General features: G+C 39.0%; 1 protein-coding gene across 1 annotated transcript in view; it reads right to left on the reverse strand.

Annotated features, from left to right (window-relative positions):
• Window positions 1–3,438: 3,438 nt before the first annotated feature.
• LEKR1 (leucine, glutamate and lysine rich 1) overlaps window positions 3,439–25,722 on the reverse strand; it is a 174,328-nt gene continuing 152,044 nt past the window's right edge. The window contains exons 13-15 of the mRNA XM_034663981.1: window positions 21,830–21,994; window positions 18,257–18,556; window positions 3,439–4,287 (exon numbers count right to left, since the gene is read on the reverse strand). Coding sequence (XP_034519872.1) covers window positions 3,874–4,287; window positions 18,257–18,556; window positions 21,830–21,994 — 879 coding nt within the window. The 3' untranslated portion in view covers window positions 3,439–3,873. The remainder of the gene's footprint in view (window positions 4,288–18,256; window positions 18,557–21,829; window positions 21,995–25,722) is intronic.

A 25,722-nucleotide genomic window follows, 5' to 3' on the forward strand; every position in this document is an offset into this window, starting at 1 on the left:
TATACAATTCTCGAGACTCTGTAGTCTGTCTTCATTATTGTAACTCTCACAGTGCTTTTTCTATTCTCTGTATCTGTTGAAAAAAATGAGTGAATGTATAATAGATCTTCACTATTATTCTACAGATCAAGATGCTCAGAAACGGTATAAGTTTTAAAATTATTCCTTGGTCTTAATTAGTATTTCTTTTGGATAAATTAATCTCTGTGACACAGTATTCTCTTATATATTTTAGGGTGGGGGTAGGGGTGTCTAGTAAATTTTTTTACTCACTTAATGGATATACAGCACTATGGATATGAATGCTGGAAAAGAAGGAAATCTTCTGACCTTCTGGATCATGGTAAATATTGTCATAGGATTTGTGTGTTTCACATTCAACTACTGTGTTGTTTAGAAAGTTTTATGTGTGAATCAAGAATAAACCAAGATGACATAATTTATATTTAAGATTCTAAAGATGCAACCTAATTATATTGGTTTCACGATTTATTGCTAAAATTTTCAAAAGGAAAAGTAGAATTTCTTCCAGAGGATACCATAGACACCACCTTAGGAAGGCTGCCATTATTGTCTGTCATGGCTTGGGGACCATAAAAGGTGTCCTGTGCAAGGTACAGTGCACATACATTATTTTCTTGAAACATGAAAGTGAAAAAGTAAAAAAAAAAAAAATCTATAATCATTGTAGGATTTGTGAACTTTGGGCACATATTAAATTGCTTTCCTGTGCTCCATGAAATACAACATGATGGTCAGGAATTCTCAGCTCCAGTACATTAACCCTTTTGGGTTACTAGATTGCCCTATCAGTGCAATACTATAATAATCGTAAGAACCTTACAAGATGAAGCTTGACAAAACTTGTGCGGAAGTCAAAGAAATTAGTTATAATTGATCTGTAGTATTACAAAAACTTTTCAGACTAACGGAACATTTAAAAAATCTTAGTTTTACATAATTTTCAACATTAATGTCTCTTCCAGTCAATTCCATTACCAGGAAATATAACTTTTAAGTAACTCTAAGTATAAATATGGTAATTTAATTCAATAAGACTTTCAAAAATTACTTGAGAAATCTATGTTAACTATAGAAGAATTCTCCCATCTTTGTCTACCAATAGTAGTTTAAGAAGAAGAAGAAACAAATAGGGTTATAATTCTGTGAGGAATATTTTCTGTGATATTCTTTTCTTTTTGCACCTATCAATCCTTCCATTGAGGTCATGGAAAACATATGTATACAGAGAAATCAAAACTAATAGACTTAAATTAATATCCATTATATGCATTTGAGAGCTTTAATTTACTATAGTATTCACTACTTCCTTAACATTCCCGATCCTGTTTCATGATAGGAGTTAGCTCATTAGTGAGAACATCAAAGAAAGTTTATGTTCTTAAACCCCCTTTATATATGCTAATGTGATTCTCTTTTCTTTAAGTGTCTTTCTTTAAAAGATGCCAGAACATAGCTTAGATGACACCATTCAAGTGGTCTAGTTTGAAACAAATGTAAATATTGTCTCTTTGTTTATCCATGGAATTACCTCTCTAATATACTTGTGGAATATAACACAGCCTTACTGCACATTCTGACTCTATTCTCAGAAAGATTATTTACATAATTACTCATTATAATGCAAGAGAGTAACAGCAAACCAAGAAACCAGGTTTTGCACTGATGGTCTTTACATTGCTTTAGAAAAGCTTATGTGTGACTTTCTTTACAAATTTAATCTGTTCATAATTTAGGAAAAATGTATCCTCATGGCTCCTGAAGGGACCTGAAATTGAGAGACTGTGGAAAAACATGTATCATCTGATGACGAAGACTGCTGCCGCAAATATTCTTGTATGCTTTTACTAAAGTTTTCACTAGCTTTTGCCATCTACCTTATGTCACCAGTACTTGCAATAAACATGCAAATACCAGATCAGAAACATCGAGGTTCCCAGAGTGTGGCATGAGTACTACCATCATTATACAAGATGAGTTTAGGGGGTACACCAATCAACATTTCGTATTTTAATAGATACACATTTATTTTAAAGTATTAGGAAAAATATACCCAGCAAATCAAACTCATTACTCTACAATTATTCTTTCTTGGGTCAAGTTTTCTTTTCACATAACTTTAAGTTTAAAAAGTGAATGCATTTAAAGAAAATATTAGGTAAATACTATGTAGGGCTTCTGTCATGATGGAGGCTGGGGAAATCTGATGAATGGAAAAGTGAGGTGGAAAGTTAACAGTGGTCTGGTTTTAGCTCTGTCACTAATTAGCTGTGATGTTTTAGCCAAGTCAGACCTCTTTGGGCATCTATTCCTTATTTGGAAAGAGACGGTTGGGGGTGAGCATTCTATGATGTTTTGTTCTCTTGTCAAATGCCATTATAGGGAATACTGATCTCTATAAAGCGAAACTCAGCATCCTAAGCCTTAACACAAGATGTACTTACTTACACTAGTCAGGGAAATCAGCAGACCTAATGTGAAAATTTCCTTTTCTTTTTGAGGTTAAAATACTCTACTGGTAGATTACACTAATCTTTTGAAAGATTAGACATAAACCTGAATTTACTTAGTAGCTTTACTTTTTTTTTTTTTTTCCGATGGGAAGTACCTTTGGATTCTCTAATGAATCTGAGAGCCAAACAGAGGAGAGTTTTACGTGCCATATTTCACATGTGTTACTATATCCTCATATGGGAGTAAGAAGCCTGGATGTCCCTGATACAGTCAAATGAAGGATTTAAGTAAAGTCAGTCTTGAAAGAAAAATACATTTCATTTTGAAGGGGAAAAAGATAGGCAAACACTAGCTTAAGGTAAAGAGTTATGTTTTAAGAAATAGGAGGGGCCTAAAGCTTTACAACTTAAAATACCTGGTTTGGTTGCTGGTTTTAATTTTTCACTCTGAAAATAGAAAATATGTTAACCAGTTGCCCATCTTGAGGAGTAATAAAATGGGAACTCCAAATTAGCACTATGTGCCTCCAAAGAACAGTCTTGAACTAGTTCTTGTCCCAATGGTTGAAGGATACAAGTTCAAATAAAAATCTGACTGTGATTACCAAAAAGCATTCAATGTAGAAAATCTCTACCAAGAAATATTTTTATGGTCAGTCAGGCTCTTTGTTTTTTTAAAAAAATAATCTCTATAGTTTGAAAAGTAAACCACCTTTTCCTTGAACTGGAGTTGCTGTCCCTTTTTCTAGAAGGTCCCCGGTTCACAGGGAAGACTGCCTTCTTGAAGGGTACCTATCATTACTTCTGGCCTAAAAGGAAATTAGATCAACCAATTAGACTGTGAGATGAAAAAGAGAAGGTTTCTATGATGATGATGAATTCTGTGAATACTTGAACTAAACATTTTGGAAATTATCAAATTTAGGATGAAAGTACTTCCATTTTCTATTTGGTATATGAATTACATCTATTTAACCCATTCAGCTCAACAAACAAAGGAACAAACACCAACAGAACCAAGACAATCTGTTTTTTGTGGAAATATATCTGCTTGTAATGGTGCAAAAAAAAATAGCAAAGATGCTATGAGTGAAAATTTTTACCTATGATCTCTAAAAGGGCATAGTCATAGAACATATCTAAACATGCAATATAGAAATAGAGAAATTGGCCCTCTGGAATATCAACAACTTCATTATCTGTGGCAATTTCAAAGGTCTCTTAGAAAATGTGGCTTCACAAATCCTAGTTTCTCCTATTACCCTATTAAAGATATCTATAAACATGCATTCTTGATCTGTGATAATAATTTGACCTTTGTCATCCTCACTCACAGCGCATCTCTGGCGGGCTGGGGAAGACCAGGCGTGCTGCCTGGAACTGCTCTCGACTGGATCAGTCACTGCTGACTCAGTCTCCTCCGCAGAATGACAGCCAGTCTCCGTCTGGTCTCATTTACCGAAGATGCTCCACCCCTGGGAGGATGGGGCTGGGGGACAGTGGGCAAACCTGAGCTGCTGACCCTTTTGGACTGAGCCAAGGTTGGGGAAGCGGTGGGTTTTGACACTCCATGCAGGCTGGGGATTTTGATTCCTTTTCCAGAGTTCGGGCTCGGAAGGATTCTCTCTCCCTGGTGACTGACCACGGCAGCGGACGAGGTGAGGCTGCCCTGGTGAAGGGAACACCGTGACAAAGGTGAACTTCCACTGAGCTTCCTGAGCTCCAGAAGCTGTTCTCTGGCTTGACTCAAAGCCTCTGTCAGTTCAAAGCGTTCTTCACACTCCCTGCGCACTGTTTCCTGAAGAAAAGTGTTCTGAAATGAGAAAAGACAGGGGAAAGCATCCCTAGCTTTAAACTGTACATATGGAAAATTGTTGGTAATACAAGTGGAGAATTGAACCAGAAATCAAAAGTCTTGTCTTTGACTGTCTTTGTGGATACTCTTACCACATGGGACAGACAAGTCGAAAACGCAAATGATTTGTGAAGCTGGAAAGAACTTTAAGAGGACATCTGGTTCAACCCTTGCAGTTTGCAGAATAGGAAACAAGAGCCAGGATCACTCAGATGGGTAGTGGGGGGCTGGGGCTGGAACCCAGAACTTCTAAAGCCTACTTTAGTGGAGTTTCAGCTTGTTGGCACATGTGATGTCTAATAGTTAATATTTGTAGGGGCAAGTATGTTATTTTATAATGAAGGTAAACTGCAATACATAAGACAGATAAAATTGCTTGAATTATAAGACTGAAAGCATTAAACATATCAGCTATGACATTTAAACAACAAAATCAGTTACTTTATTTGATGCTTTCTCAATAGAACTTAAATATACTGATCATTTGCTATTTGTGAGATATATACCAAAATAAAGAAGAACATCTTTTGCTTTTAATGCTATTCAACAATCATTTATCAAGTCACTAGAAGCTGTAGATACAATAGTGGATACGATACCTGCCCTCAAGAAGTTTGCAGCCTCATGAGTCTGAGCAGAGCCATTTTTTTATGTCTCTAACAGAATTTGGAGCCAAGGGCAGAAGCTATGGGGCTGAAGATAAGGAAGAACTTTTTGATAGCCAGAGCTGTCCGGAGGATACTTTGAAGGGTTGAGTCTCACTTGACTGGGATATACTGGAGCAAATTTAAGCTTCTACTGTGTGCCTAGACTAGAGATCACCAAGGCCCCCTCAAATTCTGAGACTCTACAGTTTAGGTTGAAGAGTTATCCATCTTTCATCTATGGAATTCATACAAATTACTTCAAAGCCCATGGTAAGAATTAGGTCTTGGATCTTTCTAACCTCCAGACATTCATGTCTGTAGAATGCGTAAAAAGAGGTTGAAAAGTAAACAATTTAAGGTAGTACACAATTAAAATGGTTGTGCCATAGGATTCTTCAACTAAAAATGAATTTCTATCAGATTAGTTTGTTTGTAAAACTATCCAAGGCATTTCCAAATCTGACTCTCAGTGGGAAGTGTTTACTTACTACCTAAGGCTTTACTGACTAATCTGCTGTCAGTGGAACTAAATAACAAAGCATCCGAGAAAGCAGCATCTTCCGGTATTTGAGTTTTTTGTGATTATGATCAGAACTCTATTCGATTCCAAATTTGGTAATCAGAATTGAAGAATATGGCACAATTCCAGATTAACAGTTGCTCCATAATTTTCTATAAAATCAGCAGCATGTCTGGATCAAACAAAGCCTCATCATTTACGTATGTTATTAACATACATGTGTGTTCATATAATCATATATTTTTTTAAAATCATGAGGGTTAAGTATTTGATTCCAGTTAGGTTGGTTTTTTTTTTTGGTGGTGTTGTTGTTTTGTTTGTGTTTTGTTGTTGTTGTTTGGGTTTTTTTTTTTTTTTTTTGAGGAATTGGAGACCAAGGGTGGTGTTTGTGGCTTTCTCATCTGGTTTTCATTAACTCTACCCAAAATACTTGTTGAAAAGGTAAGGGAGGGTGGGCTAGAGAAGATTAATCAGTTGCTATGTTAAGTGTCATCTCATTTCCTGCTCTCAACAAATATATTTGACAAAGAAAGACACCGAAGGCCCACTGCTTATGTAACTTGCTGAGAGTAACCCAGCTCTGAAGTAGGCAGGGTCCCGCCTGCTTCCAGAACCCTGCTCTAAGCGGCCCATGACTAAATGAATTGTCTAATTAATTATATCAAGCAGGCAGGGGCCATTTTGTTCTAGGACATGGAAGGAATAAAAAAAAAAAAGTAAGACACTTCATTTGGTTTTGCTCAAGTTTTCTAAACATAATCAACTTTAAAAGGCACAACCATCAATGCATTATTTCCTCTCTACTAGTGAGTTAGCTGGCAAAATGTGTTAAAGTGATTAGATTTCAGGGGCTTTCAATAACTTAGTATAAAAAATTCCCTTAAGAAAGCTATAAGAAAGACTTAAGTTTATTTGAATATATAAAAGAAAAGAATGAATAGCAGTTAACTAATGAGGTCAATAAATTGGTGACATGAATAATAGGTCCACCAATATGGAAGGATAACGTGATGGGTGATGTGATGACAAGGGCTCTCATTAAAAGAAAAATAAAATTCAACCCATTTACTAAAATTAAATTCAAGTCTGAAAGGAAAGGAGCAGTGTTCTATGGAAAACATCCATAAAGCAAGTCACTAAGGCAAATGACACTCCACTGAAGGAGGGAATGAAAAGGTGGAGTGAACCCAAAGATGTCCCCATAGCAAGTATAATGGGAGCAAAGTGCCCGCCAACTCCAGATTGAACTTTGGAAGGACTGCTGACCATCTTGGTCTGGGGCCCACTGCTCTGGAACTCATCCTTCTTCAAGGCTATTAGCTTCCAGTACAAAGGACTATTTCTCCTTCTATTATTTCCAAACTGGGAGGACCTCTGAACTGAAAACAGGCTACAGAGTTAGAACTTCTATTTTTGTCTTTGTCACAAATGCTGTGAAATCTCAGGTGATTCTCACAATATCTGCATATCCTCTGCTACCACATTTTTTTTTTTTTTTAAGGGAGTGCAGAGAGAGAGAGGTGGAAATCTGAAGCAGGCTCCATGCCCAGTGCAGAGTGCGAAGCAGGGCTTGATCTCACAACACTGAGATCATGGCCTGAGCTGAAATTAAGAGTTAGACGCTTAACCGACAGAGCCACCCAGGCACCCCTGCTACAATCCTCTTTTAAAATTGAGACTATAACACAGTTTTGTACAACTGGCAATTCAGATGTTATAATTCACCCAGCTATGGGGTAACAAAATAGAAATAGAACACATCAAGCTGAAAGGATTGCTATTTCAGGGGTGGACTGTGTGTGACAGGGCATGACAAGAGCACACGTGGATGTGGCCAGAGTCAGTAAGACACATTAGTGGAAAATTCCATCATGTGTGGAAAAGAATCATTCACTTGTGATTAGATTGCTTTCAGTGATTTAGGCAAAATGTCTCTTGGGGCTGTGTTTTTGGAAGGTTGTATTGTTACAGCATTTTAATGTGTGTTTGCATTGAACAACATAGGAAAATTTGTAAGATAGAAGTGCAATAAGATGGAAAATACTGGGCAAACATGAGAATAATCAGTGAAGCCATAACATTCTAAATGTTTCAGGTAAGAGTATCTTTGGCCATATCTCAGCATGATAAAATGGTATCACTGGATCACAACTAAACTGTAAGTCAAAATGAAAAGTGAGGCATGAGGCAGGTCAAGAAGAGGCAGCGGGGCTTTCCAGGCAAAGTGGGCAGTGAATGCCAATGCCTGGCACTGCGAGAGGGAGAGGCACATCTTGGGATGACACATAGCTTAGTAGGACTCAGGTGCAGAGTGCACAAGGGGAGGAGAGACCAAGACTGAGGGAGAGAAGAATGAGCAGGGTCAGATTGAAGATGACTTTAGTAACATGATAATACTAGAGTTTGAATTTAATTCTGAGGGCTATATGGAGTCATTGAAAGGTTCATTTCAAGCAGGGGGCTGGCATGGTCAAATCTGCATTAAGGGAAGATCCCATTGCTAGCTCTGGGGAAAATGGCCCTAAGTGGGGCAAGATGGGAGGCAGGGAGGATAGTAGGAGGCCAGCGTTTTCACAGAGGAGGTTCCTGTCCCATGTGTCCCTTGATTAGGGTGCTCTGGGCATGGAACAACTACTGTTTCCAGGTCCTTAAGCTCCGTTGATGGTGAAGAGCATTATTCTGTAGACACATCTATGACATTTTCAGATGAAGGCTCCTTTGAGTGGGTTTAAAATATGGCTTAATTGCACTCCCACTGGGTAAGTAAATGTCAAAATGAAAATATAAATTAGCTCGCCATCTGTTTGAAATTTCTAATACTAAAAAAATGGCCAATTTTCCCCATTCTTTGCAATGTAAGTGTGGTTTATTTTTATGTTTGTTTTCATTTTTATCCTTAGAGACAGCTGGATTGCTTTCAATTCCAAAAACAGAAGAAGCAAGAGAAGGCTTTGCTGGCCAACTTGATCACTCTGAAGGTGAGAGTCCCATTTGTGAAGGCAATCACCAGAATTTGGAAATTGGGGGGAACATGCCAGGAAAGCAAGTCCTCTGTGAAGAATAGGCACAGATGGGTGTCTTTCTTCATGCTTTATACCCAGTGAGGTCTGAACCAGTCATGGAATGATCAGATTGTAGTTTACATCCACCCAAGCTAGATATATCCCAGGGTGAGTGGATGGCTGAACAACTTGGGGGCTGGGCATGGGATGTAGCTGAAACAAAGGGAAACTGTGGGAAAGGTGTGGAAACCAGAACGATGAGTAAGAGCTAGCCTTCCATTTAAGGCTTCTGGTCAACTAATCTGATCAGCCCAAAACACTGCAGAAAAACAGTGGAAATGGCCCGTTGGTAAGACAGGAATGAGAATCTGAATATATTTCCAGGAAAGAAGTAAGATGAGTGTTAGGCAGGTTGTTCTAAAATCATATTCCAATGCTCACAAACATAATGGGCACTGTGAAATAGCTACTGCTGATATATCAAAACAGGAGTGGAAACAGGGAAACAATCCCTTAGACTAAAATGCTTCAAGAGCAGGTTTTCAGAATGGGGAGGAAGAGCCCATGAAGGCACAGAATTCAGGATTCATGTTTCTAAGTCAATAATCTACTTAGGATTTAACTGGTATTAAGTACAACAGAAACAATTTCTCTGTATTTTTTTCTCATTCTGTCAATTTTTTGGCATCTATATTTTGTATCAGGACAGTCTCCGACATGTAAAAGGCAGTCTTGTTTAGCCCTCCCTCTCCATTGCTGAAGCCTCTCAGTCTGACCGCCACACTCCTGACTGCCCCATGCCCCACCATTAAGGTTCTCAGGCTGTCAGTTCACCCATTCTCCCTGCCAACCAACCCTAGGAATAGCCTGTGGCCTGTAAAAGCTTTCCCAGTTCTCCCCCTGCTCCCTTTGGAGCCAGAGGTTGGAGAAGAAATTCAGATGATCTAATTTAATTTGGTCCCAAAGTTGAGAGCTACTCGTTTGTTGATATACTGTTACTTTGTTTTCTCATAAATGGAATCACCAGAGAAATGTGTGCCATTTTATCTGTATCAATTGAATATGTAAATATAGAAAATGCACATCATAAAACTAAGCAAATCCCTCTTGCAAAAAAAGTTATTTGTGTTTGCAAACACCATGTAATTCCTCAGATTTAATCTTTGGGTTTACATAAATCCATCGTTGCCAGATTTATTAATAAACTTTCCTAAATAAATGGGTTTTCCTTTTTAATAGATTTTATCTTTTAAAAATATTTTAAAAACACCAAAAAGTTTTAAGTCACCCATGATCCCCCAATTTTTGAAAAGTATAAGAACTGAAACCCCTGCCATCTCCCTACCCCACGAAAAGTAACCAATGTAGATAGTGTGGGGAAAATTCTTCCTTCACTTTTTCCTATTGCCTCTCTGTGTCAGTAACCCTACAGAGCGACTCATGTACTCTCCTTTTTTGTTTTTCTAAACAAAATCATATCCAAGAGATGGTCTGGTGAATGAACAAAACCAACAAAAATAGCTGTTGTCAAGAAAGCGAGTACACATCTACAATCCATTAGCCACAATGTTGACATCCACAAAGCTCTGAGAAGAAAACTCTGTGTAACTCATAATATTTGGTAATAAAATCTGACAGGATTGATAATCTTTATTTCACTCAGTGGGGCCATTCCTATGCTTCACTGCAGAAATATTGATGTCATTGCATGGGAGGGCCTGCCCTAGATCGCTGGGGGCATAAGTACTTTAAAATATTAAATAATTTGAATTCCAAAACCTATCTGAAATCAACATTGTGTATAAAGGATTGTGGCCCCATAGAAGTTGTGTGCTCCCTTCTTTAAATTCTTTTTCTCTTTAGAGTCCTTGCTAGTATTCTCTAGTTTTCCTCCTATCTCATTACACATCCCTTCTCTGTCACCATTTCTGGTTTCTCCTCCTCCCAGCCTCTAAAAGTTGGGAGTGCCTGTTCTCAGCCCTCTATTACCTCAATTCCCTGGATGATCTCATTCAGTACCAAGGCTTAAGTATCAGCTACATGTGGTTGTCTCAAAATCAATCTCTAGCCAGCCTTCCCCCAAACATACTGCCCATTCAATACCTCCGTTTGGATATCTAATAGACACGTTAAGATTAACATGTGCCAAAACAAATTCTTGATATTCCTCCCAAGTTGTATTCCTTTCCTAGTGTTTCCCATCACAGTAAATGGCACTTTAGCTCCCTCGGTTGCTGACATTCCAAACTTTGGAGTTATCCTTGATCCCTCTTCTGCTTTCACATCGTCTCACCCATTAGCAATTTCTGTTGCCTCTACCTTGAAAATATACCCTGAATCTGGCCACTTCTCACCTTCTTCAGCACTATGACCATCCATGCTTTTCTAGACCTTCTCAAGAGCTTTGTAATTGGTGCTCCTGCTTTCATTTTTGCCTCCCTTCAATCTATTTTCTACACAGCAGTCAGAGTTACCCTCTAACAATAAATCAGATCATGTCACTGCCTTGTTCATAATTTCCAGGTGGCTTTCCATCACACTAAGAAAACAATCCAAAGTCCTTGCTGCAAGACTACAGACTCCATATGAATTGGTCCCTCCAACCTTGCTTTCTACCACTGTCCTCCTTGCTCACTAAGCTTCAGCAATGCTTGCTCACTTCCTTGTGGTTTCTTCAAGGTTCCCAGGATGTTCTTTGTTGCAGGGCCTTTACACTTCACATTTCCTCTGCCTGGAATGTTCATCTCCTCACTTCAGGTCTGCTTGAATATTACCTCCTCAGAGAGTCCTCTGACCACCTCATCTCCCACAGGACATCTCTTTCAGAAAGTATCCCTTAACTCTATTTTTCTTCTTAGCATATATTTTTTATTTTTATTTTCTAAAGATTTATTTATTTATTTATTTATTTAGAGACTGAGAGAGAGAGAAGGCATGCACATTAGTTGGGAGAGGGGCACAGGGGGAAGGATAGAGAAAGGAAAAGAATCTCAGACTCTGCACTGAATGTGGAGCCAGAAGCAGGGCTCGATCCCATGATCCTGAGATCATGACCCGAGCCAAGATCAAGAGTCAGATGCTTAATCACCTGAGCCCAGATGCCCAGCATCTATTTTTTAAAAACCTGTTTACATGTTCTAAAATCTTGTCTTTTATGCTATGCTCTGCTACCCTTTCTATTAGGTCCTTTTTGTAAGCTACTCCTTTCTACTGTTTTAAATTATTTTTTAAAATTAAAGTAATATCTCATACATATTTAAAAATTAAAATAGTACTATGGTATAATGAAAAAAGCACTCCTTCACACTTCCAAGTCCTACGTCGCAGGAATAACCATTTTCAGGTTTTTAAGCAGTTTCTTGTGGTATTTATATCCATTTTGCTATATAATAACATTATGCAGTTATCTCATGNGCCCCCCCCTGCAGAGCAGATGTTTCTCTACTCCTGGGAGAAATTTCTATCACAGTTTTATTGGAAAATCTTCCCAATCTCCATCATGATTTTTAGTCAAATCTATATTTTACTTTATATGATTATAGTATATAAATATTATGTATACCTGAGCCATGCAGTGTACCGTGATTACATTTCCCTTCTTGCATAGCTTCCTTCCAAAGTTAATTATTGTCCCACTATTTATCTGCTTAGGGTTCTGGGTGCTGATTACTAATTTTCCATCAAACCCACTTATAGAAGTGTAAATATCCTTTCAATATGTTCAAACGCTCGTGTAATGCAACAGCTTCTGTTTGTTCTCGGAAACATACTTCTAAAAACCCTCCATTCTTCTGCCGAACCCAGACTGGCTGTTCTCTAAATTTGTTGCCCTGCTGTAATTCTTGGATTTCTCCCTACCACAGTCCTAGGGATTCTCTCCACTTCTCTCCTGTGTTGGAAGTCTTACTTCCTGATTCCTGTATCTTCTCCTTTCTTATTTTGTTCCCTCATTGTAGTGTCATATATCATCTGATAACTTCCCAAGAAAGGCTGCAAAGGGAAGTATCATTTTTGAGAACTCTAATATCTAAGAATATCCTTATTTGACACTTGCTTGATTGATCATTAGGCAGGCTATAGAATTGTAGGTTGAAAATAGTTTTTCTTCAGAATGTGGAAGCCACTGTCTTCTAGTTTCTACTGCTGTTGTTAAGAATTCTGATTCTCGATTCCTGATCCTTTTTAAGTGACCCTCCCCACCCAGCTCAGAAACTAAGTACTTATATTTATCCTTAAGGTATTGTTATTTCATGATGAAGTGCTTTTGGTGTGGTTGTTTTACCATCCGTTAGAGAAACGTATATCCTTCATTATGTGGAAATGATCTTGATTAGTTTCTGGATAATTTTCCTCTGCTGCTTTCTTCTGTTCTCTCTTTCCTTATCTCTAATTTTCTTTTTCTAATTTTCTTTTCTTTTCTCTATCTCTGTCTTTTTCTTCTACTTTCTGGGAGATTTTTTCATCTTTATCATCTAACAAGTATTGATTTTTTTTTACTTCAGCTCATATCTTAATATTTATTCTTATTCTTTATTCATAGCCTCCCGCTCATGTTCTATGGATGCAATATCTTTTCTTTCCTCCCTGAGGATATTAATTATTCTTTTTTGAGGGTTACATTTGCTCCCTGCATCCTTTTGTATCTTTTTCTTCTGAGTTGTTTTTATTTGTTTGATCCTCTGCCTCATATTAGAGGTGTTCCTAAAACGTTTGCTGATCTGTTGGCTGTTCATGCTTAAAAATGAGTCTCCAAAATGTTACTGGAAGCTCTGTGTGCCTACGTGAGGGATTAATGATGGGTATACTTCTTAGTGGATAGATAAGACATGACTATTGCCATTTCACTGGGAGACCTCAATTATCAGGATTCATAGGTCTTTTATTTTTTTTTCTTTTGAGCCACCTCATTTCTCCAGAGAGGGCACTTCCAATTTCCTACCTCTTGATATATAAACCTAGTTGTCTGTGTTCTGGGAAGTAAGTGGGTAAAGTGGACCAGGAGGTCTCACTCTTTTAAGATACATACTTTCATTCCAGCCTTCTCCTACGTTCTGCTGTTCTGTATCCTCAGGTCCAAAGCCCCTCACATTCAGTTTTTCTAGAATGTAAATCTTTGGTATCTTGGCAGAGTGGTGAGTGAAGGTTGCTTAGGGGTTAGAGAGGGCATCTGAGGATCTATATGTTCCTTTTACAATCATTCAAACAATCCTATTTTCAGATTGACTCTTCTCTCTTTCAGAAGGATCTCGTGTCTCCAATTCCTGAGACTTTTCATCGCTGTGCCACATAATTGGATTTGCTCCTTTTAGGGTTCCACCCCACTCCCCCAATCCCCAAGGGCATTAGGTTTCAACATCCTACAGTCTACTAATTACTTCTGAATTATTTTCCAAAATTTGGTCAACATCTCTTTCATTTGGTGTCAACTCCTCCTCTCCTGTTCTCTTTTCCTTATGGATGTATTCACTTTTTATTAACTTACTGTCATTTTAGTGCTTTTTTGAGATGAAGCATAGATAGACATATGCATTCAATTCTCCACGTTTAAGCAAGAGCATTCCTTTTTATCTTTGAATGTCTTTGAGTTTCATTAGATGGCTAGAGGAACTGACAGAATTTAAAACTTCTGTCCCTTTGTTTTCCTTATTGATAATCTTAAGACACAAAAATATTGAACATACCATGCTGGTTTTCCTTTGGTAGTTGCANTGAATTTTTTTTTTTTTTTTTTTTTTATTTACCACATTCTTCTTCTGGATTACAACAAGACCCCTGACAGTGGGGCCAGGCCACACTGTCTTGACAGGACTCATATGAAGCTAGTAGGAAGGACAACTGGCAGCAAGAAGCATGTGATCTATTTTAACCTGGTTTTAAATGATGATGTTCTGTTCTCTAACATATTAAGTTTCTTTTCTGACTTCTTTCTTCTTTTAAAAAAATATTTCAGGGGCGCCTGGGTGGCTCAGTTGGTTAAGTGTCTGCCTTCAGCTCAGGTCATGATCCCAGGGTACTGGGATCAAATCCCGCATCGGGCTCCTTGCTCAGCTGGGATCCTGCTTCGCCCTCTGACTGCCACTGCTGCTCCCCCTGCTTGTGCTCTTTCTCTCTGTCAAATAAATAAATAAAATCTTTAAAAAATGTTTTATTTTATTTTTTTTTTACGTGTGTCTTCTCCCCATGAAGAATTTTCATGGGCCCTCTTTTCTCATTCACATTTCCCATACAGTTTTACGTTCTGTCTTCTCCTCTTATTCACCTGCACCTCTTGTTGCTTCACCTTCTTGACCCTCATTGTCTCTGCAGACGCTCTCCAATAATCCCTGCTCCATGCAGGAATGCCCATTTGCCCTTTAGAGGCTCTGGCTTTCCTCCTATCCCTGAAAACATTCTTCAAACAATTAAAAGCAAAGTCCACCCATTCTCTGACCCCTTGAAAGAGAACAGGGCTTTCCTGCCCTTAATTAGCTTCCTTATTAGACCATTAATTTATCTTTATTCTAATGAGAATTTGTTCTTCACTTAAATGTGGCTTTATTTCTCTAGAATCTGAGAAATTTCAAGTGTCTGGAATGTATGATCAAAATAATAGTGTTTTTCACTTTACATGCTACAACCTCTATTCTTTCTGGCTCATAAATCCTATCATTTTTATTGTCTCATTACCTCTTTTTATAAGAATATGCTGGACTTTGGCATGCTTAACCAGAAAAGCAGCCTTAATTATTTAGTCTTACAGTTCAATGGTAATTATTTAACTTTTAATGGAAAATCTAATCTACCTTCCTTCCTCCCACCCCAGCTAAAGGAAGTCTGTCCCCCGGCATATCCTTAGGTAACTTTACTTTTGGAATGAACCCTTTCTATTCCCCAGTAATGATCAATGATTATTTATGTGCCAAACCAGTGTCTTGTATGTTTTAAAAGTGTGCATAAAAAAAAAAAAAACAACTCCATCTCTAAGTGGCTTACTTTTACAACTAATGAGCAGGAAGAGCTTCCCATCTAGCTCCTTTTGTCTGAAAAAGAAATTCTCTCTTCACTTTTAATCTAGTTTCTCTTGCCAAAGTTACCTCCAGCGGCACTGAGATTGGCAGCTTCTAGAATGGCCCCCAGTTATCCAGGCTCTCTTGCTTATTCACTCCCTTGTGCAATCCCTTTGCTTTGAATGTGGGCTGGACTTACTGACTCATTTATAATGAATAGAATTTAGCAGAAGCATTGGGATGTCACTTCCAAGATTAGGTTAAAGACTGTGGCTTCTGTCTTAGACACCCTTTCTTGCACTCTCAGTCTTGCTAACTTGTTTGCTCTGAGGGAAGCCAGCTGCCACGTGTAAGTTGTTCTATGGAGAAGTCCTTGCTGTGAGGAACTGAGGGAGTCCTCTGACCACAGCCAGCAAGGTGCTAGGCTTTCAGCCCAACAGCGATAATAAAATAAATCCTGCTAACAACCACAAAGTGAGCCTGGAAACAGCTCCTCCTCTAGTTGAGTCTTCAGACAAAACTGTACCCCTGACCCCCGACGCCAGCCTCAAGAGAGGTCTTAAGCCAGAGGTACCAACTAAGTCACATTCAGATCCCGACCTACAGAAACTGTGAGATAGTAAATGTTTGTTATTTGAAGCCACTGAATTTGAGGCTAATTTATTGTGCAGCAAGGGATAACCAATACAGGTCCGTAAAGCCAATTTTTAAGACTTTAGTCTATGCTTTTTATATGTTACGTTTTTGTTTAGGTCAAATTAATTAATTAATTAATTATTTTTTGAGAGGGAGACCAGAAGAGGCAGAGGGATAGGGAGATGGAGAGAGAGGATCTTAAGCAAGCTCCACACTCGATGCAGAGCCTGATGCAGACTCGATCTCATGACCCTGAGATCAAGACCTGAGCTGAAATCAAGAGTTGGACGCTTAACCGACTGAGCCATCCAGGTGCCCCTGGATGTCAATTTAATTACTCATATAAGATTGTCTTTAAATTCTTCTTTGAGAGCAGGAAATGGAAGTTGTCAGTCTTGTTCATAATTGCACAGATAGGGCCCAGCCCAGCGCCTGGCCCTAGATAGAAGCTCACTATATATTTACTGGGTTCAACTCTTCTTCTTCTTCTTCTTCTTTTTTTTTTCTTCTTTTTTTTTTTAAAGATTTTATTTATTTATTTGACAGAGAGAGACAGCCAGCGAGAGAGGGAACACAAGCAGGGGGAGTGGGAGAGGAAGAAGCAGGCTCATAGCAGAGGAGGCTGATGTGGGACTCGATCCCAGAACGCCGGGATCACGCCCTGAGCCAAAGGCAGACGCTTAACGACTGAGCCACCCAGGCGCCCCTGGATTCAACTCTTCTATCTTTTTCTACTTGTCCTAGTTTATAGGTTACTCTTTACTTTCCATATTGCCATTTCTTTGGTGATTTAAGAGTTAGAAAACCTGCTGGTCCAATTGCCTTGACCTTTCTTTCCTTCAACTTGCCACCCCTTCTCTAGAGCTTCACCACTGCTGTCTCATTTGAAGCAAACCTTCATTACCTCTCTCCTTCCTAGGATTTCTTCAGTGGAACTAAGTCCATCTGTGCTCTTCCTTCCCTCTCCTGCCTGGCCTGTGAAGCGGCTCCCTTTACCAGGGAGGCTGCGCTGCTATGTGCTGGCAGGAGATACTCAATCAGCTGATCCCCAAACATCTGAAGAGGTAAGTAGCATGTTTAGTGATATTTAAAAAAAAAAGAAAAAAAAAAAAAAGGAAGGAAGGAAGGAAAGAAGGAAAGAAGGGAAGGAGGGAGAGTGCCAGGGAGGGAGGAAGGAAGGAAGGAAAAAATGAATTAAGGAAGGAAGGAAATGAAACTTGGAGATGTTGAGTACTAAGCCTGAGGGTCACTTTGAAATTTAGAAGAATTACTAGAATTCAGGTTTCCTGAAATCGGAAACACTGTGTCATGGAGATTCAAATATGAATCTTGGCTCCTCCATGCTGTGTGATCTAAACTGCTTAGCAGTTCAGAAATAAGACTTTATTAGAAAAAGAAATTCAAATCAAAATAAGTCTATTCCTGTTTAAATAAAAACATTGCTGAAATAATCATGCATACATAAAAAAGAAGACCAACGCATGTAAATTACCCTATAGTTTATGTTGACAGAAAGATAGAGCCCTAAAGAGAAACTACTTTTAAAATATATTGTCCAGGGGTTCCTGGGTGGCTCAGCCGGTTAAGTGTCTGCCTTTGACTCAGGTCATGATCTCAGGGTCCTGGGATCCAGTCCCACATCTGGGCTCTCTGCTCAGCGGGGAGTCTGCCTGTCCCTCTGCCCCTCCCCCTGCTCATGATCTCTCTCTCAGATAAATAAATATCTTAAAAAATAAAATAAAATATATTGTCCAAATTATTTTCTGAACTTAAGTGGCAAGTGCTCTAAAAGTTTCTTTGGCAAAGATTTAACATCAAAACAGACATAAATATACAAAGATTCCTAGTCTTAGAAGTTTTAAATAGTCATTTACAACATAGAACTGAGTGCCAGGAAACTGTAGAGATTATGTAGTTCAGTGAATTCATTTTATAGAAAAGGAAGCCAGGTGCAGAGAGGTTAAGTGACTGCCTAGTAAAGAACACAAGCAGGATGTAATTCCAAGTCCCTGACTAATAGTCCTCGACTCTTTGCATGACACCAAGCTGCCTTTCACGTTTTCATTTGCTTGTCTGGTTTTTGGAAGGAACGTGTGCTCTTTCACTGTCAGCGATGGCACCATCATCTGTTCCTACCTGCTCCTGGGACTGGTTAAACTGCTGTATCAGCTGTGCTTGCGCCAGCACTGCTCTCTCTAGCTCCTCTGACTTCTGCTGCATTTCCTTCCTCAAGTCCTCTGAAACAGAATCTTTACTATCAATTTCCTTCTTCAAGCGGGATTCAAATTCTGCAACCAAATTTTTAAGGTTTTCGATTTCTTTCTCCTTTGACTCAGAATCTTCAGTATATCGTATACAAGAGTCACGGAGTTTTTCTTCAAGAGTGGCCACTTCCAGCCTCAGCTCTCTAGTAGCGCCTGCGATTAAGTCAGATATCTGTAAGATAAATCTTGTATTAGTTTGTAGACAATATCTCTAGGTAACCAGAGAGTTCTTAGTTCTAAGAGGTTTATTCTAAATAATCAATGTACTCTTCTGATCAAATGAAAACAAATCCTATGACATTATGTAGGCCTCCAAGATTTTCTTTTTAAAAGTTAAGACTAAAATGTACCACCTTAAATGGAATCGCATATTAATCACTTGGGCATCCTTGGAAATACATAAATCTCTGTGTCTGGATTGAGCTACCAAGGACAGCTCAAGTCTTGATCCCGGTGCCTGTCTGGATTCAGTATGGGGTGGCTTTGGGAACTAGAAATGCCAGATGTTTGGGGATGCATATAGGGGAGCACCACAGTTATACTCTACTCATACCATAGCAGCAAGTTTTCACTGGATACATTTTTTTCTTTCTTACATACAATGACTAGAGGTACCTCAGATACTACACCTTCTAGAGCAGCACTGCCCAACAGAACCTTCTGTGATGGTAGGGATATTCTGTGATGTCCAATATGGTACCCACTAGACACATGTGCCTATTGATAGTAGTGTGTCAGTAAATGTTTAGCAACTGACTCACATATGCACAAAAGCCAGATTTGTATCTAGTCTCCATGGTGTAAATATTCTCACCATGGCCCATTGCTGAGTTGGGAAGAGATGTGCTCAATAGGCTCCGGCTTGCCAGGGCTGGCTGGTGAGCATTTAAAATGTGGCTAATGTGACTGAGGAACAGAATTTTAAATTTTATTTACTTTTAATTAACTGAAATTAAAGTTGCCACACATGGCTAACATATTAGACTGTGCAATTTTAGAGAATACCAGAACACTTTGAAAACAGACTGTCTGTGTAGGTGGTACCTCTAGATAAAGAGATGAGAGAATGAGAGATGAAGAGACAAGCGAAGACGAGCAGCTTTTCCTGAGAGTCATGGGGTCTTTAGAAGCGAAAAACTGCTTGTTTTCCTTCTGCTTAAAAAACAAAACAAAGAACAGAAAACAAACCAGGAAGAACAAAGCTGCTTCTGATGAAACATATCCTTATTATTTATGCTATGGATATCCTTATAGTATAAATATTAGTACAACAAGAAACCAGTTCATGAAGAATCTGGAAAACATTCATTGACCAAAGTTCCAAGGATTTTGTGAACTATTACTTAAGAGCTATGTATCCAAGATTTGTTTCAACTGTTAAATTTACATTACAAATAACTTCTGCAAGAAATCTATTCACACTTAGTAACTTTAAAAACTAAATTAATATTCCATTATGTTCAATTAATACAGGAAGGAAGAGGGTCATTGCTAGGTCTGAGCAGTAGTTTCCATCATCCAGAGGAGAGCCAACACTGAAATAGACCAGGTTATCCTCGGGAGAGGAGACTCACATAGCCACAAATATGTTTTGATCTCTTCAAAAAGGGAGTCAGCTTTTAAAAATCAAGAGAATTCACTTACAAAATCTGGATTTATGACTTCTTTTGAGAAACCATAACCTCTGGGAAGTTGGGGCCTGCCTTAAGAGGGCTGTTCTCGGAGAAAACTAGTCTAGGAGTTGTAGAAATTTGGGTGAGGTGAGACTTCAACCTCCCAGCAAGTGCACCATTGTCCCAAAAGAACTTTACTTACAAAACACAGATTCAAAGATAAAATTATTAAGAATTTCAAGACAATATTGCATAGCATCAAACCCAAGTGATATGTAGCCTTTTTGGAGTGTAGGGCCTTGTGATTTTGTGCTTGTCATATACTCAACGCGGGCGGCCCTGCCTATCGTTCACAGTGCTATTGAAAAGGCTGTACTGTATCTCCTGTACACCAAAGTAGAGGCCGTTAAGTCTCATTTGATACTTAATTTACACAGACTGTTAGTGAGTTTATTCGAAGTATGATTTCCCCACTGGGTCTTGGTTAATACACACACACATATATGTACACACAAACATATACACATACACAAAAACATGCATATATATGACACTCAGGTCTTATAATAACAGGGCAACCTAAACAAAACCTTAGATTATGGTTAGGGTGCCCCTGGATGGCTCAGTTGGAAGAGCATGTGACTTGATCTCGGGGTTGTGAGTTTGAACCCCATGTTGGGTGTAGAGATTACTTAAAAATGAAATCTTTAAAAAACTTATGTTTAGGACATGCTGTTTCAGAAATTATGGAGGTGGATTACATTTTTAAAATACTTCCCTTCATTCAAAAATATCTAGAATTGGAAATATTTGCAATTAAAGGAGATAGGCTTTAGTTGTTGGTAAAACGTTAATTATGTAAAACACCTCATTATCATTTGATGTTGGATATTTGAGGTGTTGGAATATCTAACCACGCTAATTATTAGTTATATAATTTATGCTCTTTTATTTCTATTTATTATTTTAAAGATTTTATTCATTTGAGAGAGAGGAGGAGCAGGAAGGGGGGAGGGATAGAGGGAGAGGGAGAAGCAGACTCCCCACTGAGAGCTGAGCCAAACTTGGGGCTGGATCCCAGGACCCTGAGATCACGACCCAAGCTGAAGTCAAATGTTTAAGTGACTGAGCCACCCAAGTGCCCCTAATTTATGCTGTTTTAAAAATAGATTTATTTTGGGGCACCTGGGTGTCTCAGTAGGTTAAATGTCTGACTTCTGGCTTGGGTCATGATCCCAGGGTCTTGGGATCCAGCCCCAGGTTTGGCTTAGCTCTCAGTGGGGAGTCTGGTTCTCCTCCCCCCACCCCCATTCATGATCTCTCTCTCTCTCACTCTCGCTCTTTCTCTCAAATAATAAAAAAAAAAATCTTTTTTTTTTTTTAAAGATTTTATTTATTTATTCAACAGAGATAGAGACAGCCAGTGAGAGAGGGAACACAAGCAGGGGGAGTGGGAGAGGAAGAAGCAGGCTCATAGCAGAAGAGCCTGATGTGGGGCTCGATCCCATAACGCCGGGATCACGCCCTGAGCTGAAGGCAGACGCTTAACCGCTGTGCCACCCAGGCGCCCCCCAAAAAAAATCTTTAAAAAAAGTTTATTTTAGCAGAAAAAATATTCCATGCATAGTTGTATTGCACGCTTATATGATTTATCTCAGCTATTCATTCTGGAGACTATCCAAACCATTCCACCTATGAAGCTAAAACCAAGGCATAATGACCCTGAGGGAAGCTCCTTGAGTTAAAAATACCGTATAGTGCTCTTAGAAAGAAATAGCCAACATCTATAGTTTCAAACCCATTAAATAATAATGAACATCATAATGACAGACCTTCGTTTGCAATTCCTCTTGTTCTTTCTTATACTTTTGGATTATTTCTTGGTGTTTTTCCTTTTCAATATCAAGTTCTAGTTTAGCTTCTTCCTTAAAAAGCAGAGCTTGCTCCTCAAATTCAACTAAATGTCGGGCTCTTTCCTTGGCCAGCTCAGCTTCAATCTAGAAAATAGTATTTAACACACATATAAAGCCATTCAACTGGAAGATGAGTAAACTAAGCTTATTTTCAGACTCTAATTTAAAAAAAATTAATTCTAATAATTTTTTAATGAATCTAATTTTTTAATTCTAATATTTAAAAATAATCTGACTCAGAACTTAGGCCAGAAAAATTGACCTTGGGTCAAATATTTCAAGATCCTCTAAGACCTTCTAAGACTTGTAAAATGAGTAGAGAAATTAGGACAATATATTATCACAGTTTTGAGAAATATTAAAAGCTTAGTCTTTTTTTTTTTTTTTTAAAGATTTTATTTATTTATTCTACAGAGATAGAGACAGACAGCGAGAGAGGGAACACAAGCAGGGGGAGTGGGAGAGGAAGAAGCAGGCTGACAGCAGAAGAGCCTGATGTGGCTCGATCCCAGAACGCCGGGATCACGCCCTGAGCCGAAGGCAAACGCTTAACCGCTGTGCCACCCAGGCGCCCCAAAAGCTTAGTCTTCTGTATATTTGTATTATAAACTCAGTCTCTCCCAGAAACCCTGTAAGAAAAAAATAAAAAAGATTTTGAGGACTTTAGATTACATTCTACTGAAAGCTCAGAGGGGATACAAAGTACAAATGTTGATTTTTTAAAATGGTCTTTTCTTGCTGAAGATTTCAGAAAGTGTTGGAGTCACAGATTATCATTTTAATGTGATTGAGGCCAGAAGGATGATTAAGGAAAACACAGTCAAGTCAGCGATGCCTGTATCCATGTTATACTAATATAGAACCACAGCACTGGAAGGGACCTTAGAAATCCCCTGGTTCCATTTCTCAAGCTTCCATGAATTATGAAAAGAATAAGCAAGGGCTTTGGATTCAGATGAAGTTGAGTTTAAATTCTGGCTGTAAAGCCTGGCTTTGCCACATTCTAGCTATATAATCTTAAATTGTGACTATAACCTCTCCTGGTGGAGTTACAACTAGTTCCCTTGGGAATTGTTATGAAGATGAACGGGACAGAACGCATGTATAAAGCTCTAGCAGGAGCAGGGATTCAATAGTCAGTGGAGATTACTTCTGTGCTCTGACTCTTCAGTCTTTACCACAGAATCTGCACTAAATGATTGTCTGCCCTGTGCCTCAACACCACTAGAAACCATAACTCACTCCTTCCCAGCGAGCATTTCCATTTTCAGACGGCGCTAAGCATTAGGCAGTTTTTCCTTTAGTTGAGCCAACATCTCTCTCCCTGTGGTTTTTAACCATTGCTTTTGGCTCTGCCCACTAGAGCAAAAGAAAGAACAAATCTATGGGTTTTGGAGTCATTCAGGCCTGGTCGTTCATCTAGTGAGATTAGAGAATCTCAGTGACAGGCTAGCTCTAGATTTACATTGTGCCATGATTATAAATTCTTAGAGGGAGTAAATGCCAGATAACTTGGGAGAAAAACTGTCAAACTTGACTTACTGTGACTCTGGGATTCAGACCACTAGGAGAGAAGGAAAGAGGTCGACATGAATTTCTCAGGAAACACTGAAACCAGGGTACCAGGAAACAGAAAATTTGCTAAGAAAGTTTACATAAAGTGCTTTAAATTAAATAAAATACAGATAAAAGACTAGCCCCAGTGTGGGGTCAGTTGAGTTTATTGCACTGTTAGACTAAGCGTTTCCTCCAGGGCAAAACAATTATGTTTATATTCAAGGCAAGGAGCTATTTTGGCTCTCTCAAAATAAGTTTCTGGATTGTTTGAGAAAAAGGATGCTAAGGATCATTTAGGAACGTGATAGCATTGCTCAGATGTGTTGTTCTCAGACTCCTAAAAGCAAGGGAAGCCTCAGGGGTACTCAGGAAGACACACAAAAAAAACCCCCAAAACAATTGTTCTTCTGAATTCCAGGTACTTACATCTACCTGCCTCCTGCTAGCCATTGAGATATACCATAGGTGTCTCAAATAAATTGAACCAGAAACCTACATACCATCCCCTCCCCACCTGTTCCTTCCCCAGTCAGGACACACATAACCACAATCCATCTACTTATTCAAGTCTGCAACTGGGACATTTTTACTCTTAACACCTAATCCAACACCAAGTTCTATTCACTTTGCCTCCAAAAGATGCCTTGAATCCATTCATTTCTTTTCATTTCCATTCTTAACGCTCCAGCTCTGGCCACCATCACCTCTTCACTGGCTTCCTTACTTCCACTCCTGCTTTTGTCCAATCCATGATCCACACAGCAGGGTGTTCTTTACAAAATATAAATTGGACTATTTTATTCCCTCTTAGTGGTTTCTCAGTATGTTAGTATAAAATCAAAACTCCCATACATGATCTCCTACTGGGCCACCACCAGCCCATGTGACACCTTTGTGTGAATTGAGAAAGTGCCCCTCCCTTAGATGAACATAGCCTCATGCCGAGCATGGCACCTGGTAGGCACAGCACTGACTACAGTCCAGCTCCCTTCTCTCCCTTGGCCTGCACGACTATGTTGGGCACAAGGCAAATACCTTCTATGACAGCCCTGGACTTCCTCCACCTGACTTTCACTTTCCCCATTTGATTACGACACAGCACTCCAACCACACTGGAATAGATAGGAACACATGAAAGGAGGATATCAAATGCAAAACATTTGAAAAATTTGCAAGGTGTAACTTTAAAAGAGTTAATAGCCTACAAGATACCTTGACACTACTAAAAAACACAACTAAATAAGACATTTTTTTGAGAAGCTCAAGAAAAATGTGTGCTGAGGTACTAAAATATCAAGTGTTCAAAAAAAATTCCTTGTTTGGCTAATTGGTAGAGCCAAAGAGTTATTTTAGGACAAAAAGACATCTTTCAAAATACGGATTGATTGCTCGAATTAAGAGAATAAGAATATAAACAGGGGACACCTGGGTGGCTCAGTTGGTGAAGCATCTGCCTTCAGCTCAGGTCATGATCCCAGAGTCCTGGGATCAAGTCCCACATTGGGCTCCTTGCTCAGCAGGGAGCCTGCCTCTCTCTTTGTTGCTCTCCCTGCTTGTGCTTTCTCTCTCTCTCTGACAAATAAATGTATAACATTAAAAATATATATATACACAGACTAAGTGGGACAAGACAAACTGTAAATTAGATGATGGAAAGACTTTAGAAGGACTCTTTAAAAAATATTTTTTAATTTATTATGGGGAAGAGGCCATTTAGGAAATCAGTAGAGCCCCTAGAAGAGGATAAAACAGAAAGTATTCAGGGAAGAAAAGGAGGTAGCTGATGGACTGAAAGAGTCAAGCAGCAAGTCAAGTAGCAAATCCTTCTTGCCCCTAATCTATTCCTTGTAGGTAGAGAGTAAAAAAGGGAGGAATAGAAGGAAGGGGACACCTGGGTGTCTCAGTCGGTTAAGCATCTGCCTTCAGCTCAGGTCATGATCCCAGGGTCCTGGGATAGGGTTCTGGAATCTAGTCCCGCATGGGGCTCCTTGCTCAGTGGGGAGCCTGCTTCTCCTTCTGCCTGCCCCACTCCCCCTGCTTGTGTTCATGCACTCTCTCTCTCTGACAAATAAAATCTTAAAAGAAAAAAAAAAGGAACAGAAGGAAGGTGGGAAAGAAAAAGCATGTAGATAGAAGAGAGAAGAGTGATTTACTATCACTGAGTTGATTTTTAATTTGCACAACCAGAGAAAGAGAAGCAAAGTAACGAGCTTCAGGTGGGATTTCTAAACACTGAAGGAAGCTAAGGGCCATCT

Source organism: Ailuropoda melanoleuca, chromosome 1 (assembly GCF_002007445.2).
Source record: "Ailuropoda melanoleuca isolate Jingjing chromosome 1, ASM200744v2, whole genome shotgun sequence".
NCBI classification, from domain to species: domain Eukaryota; kingdom Metazoa; phylum Chordata; class Mammalia; order Carnivora; family Ursidae; genus Ailuropoda; species Ailuropoda melanoleuca.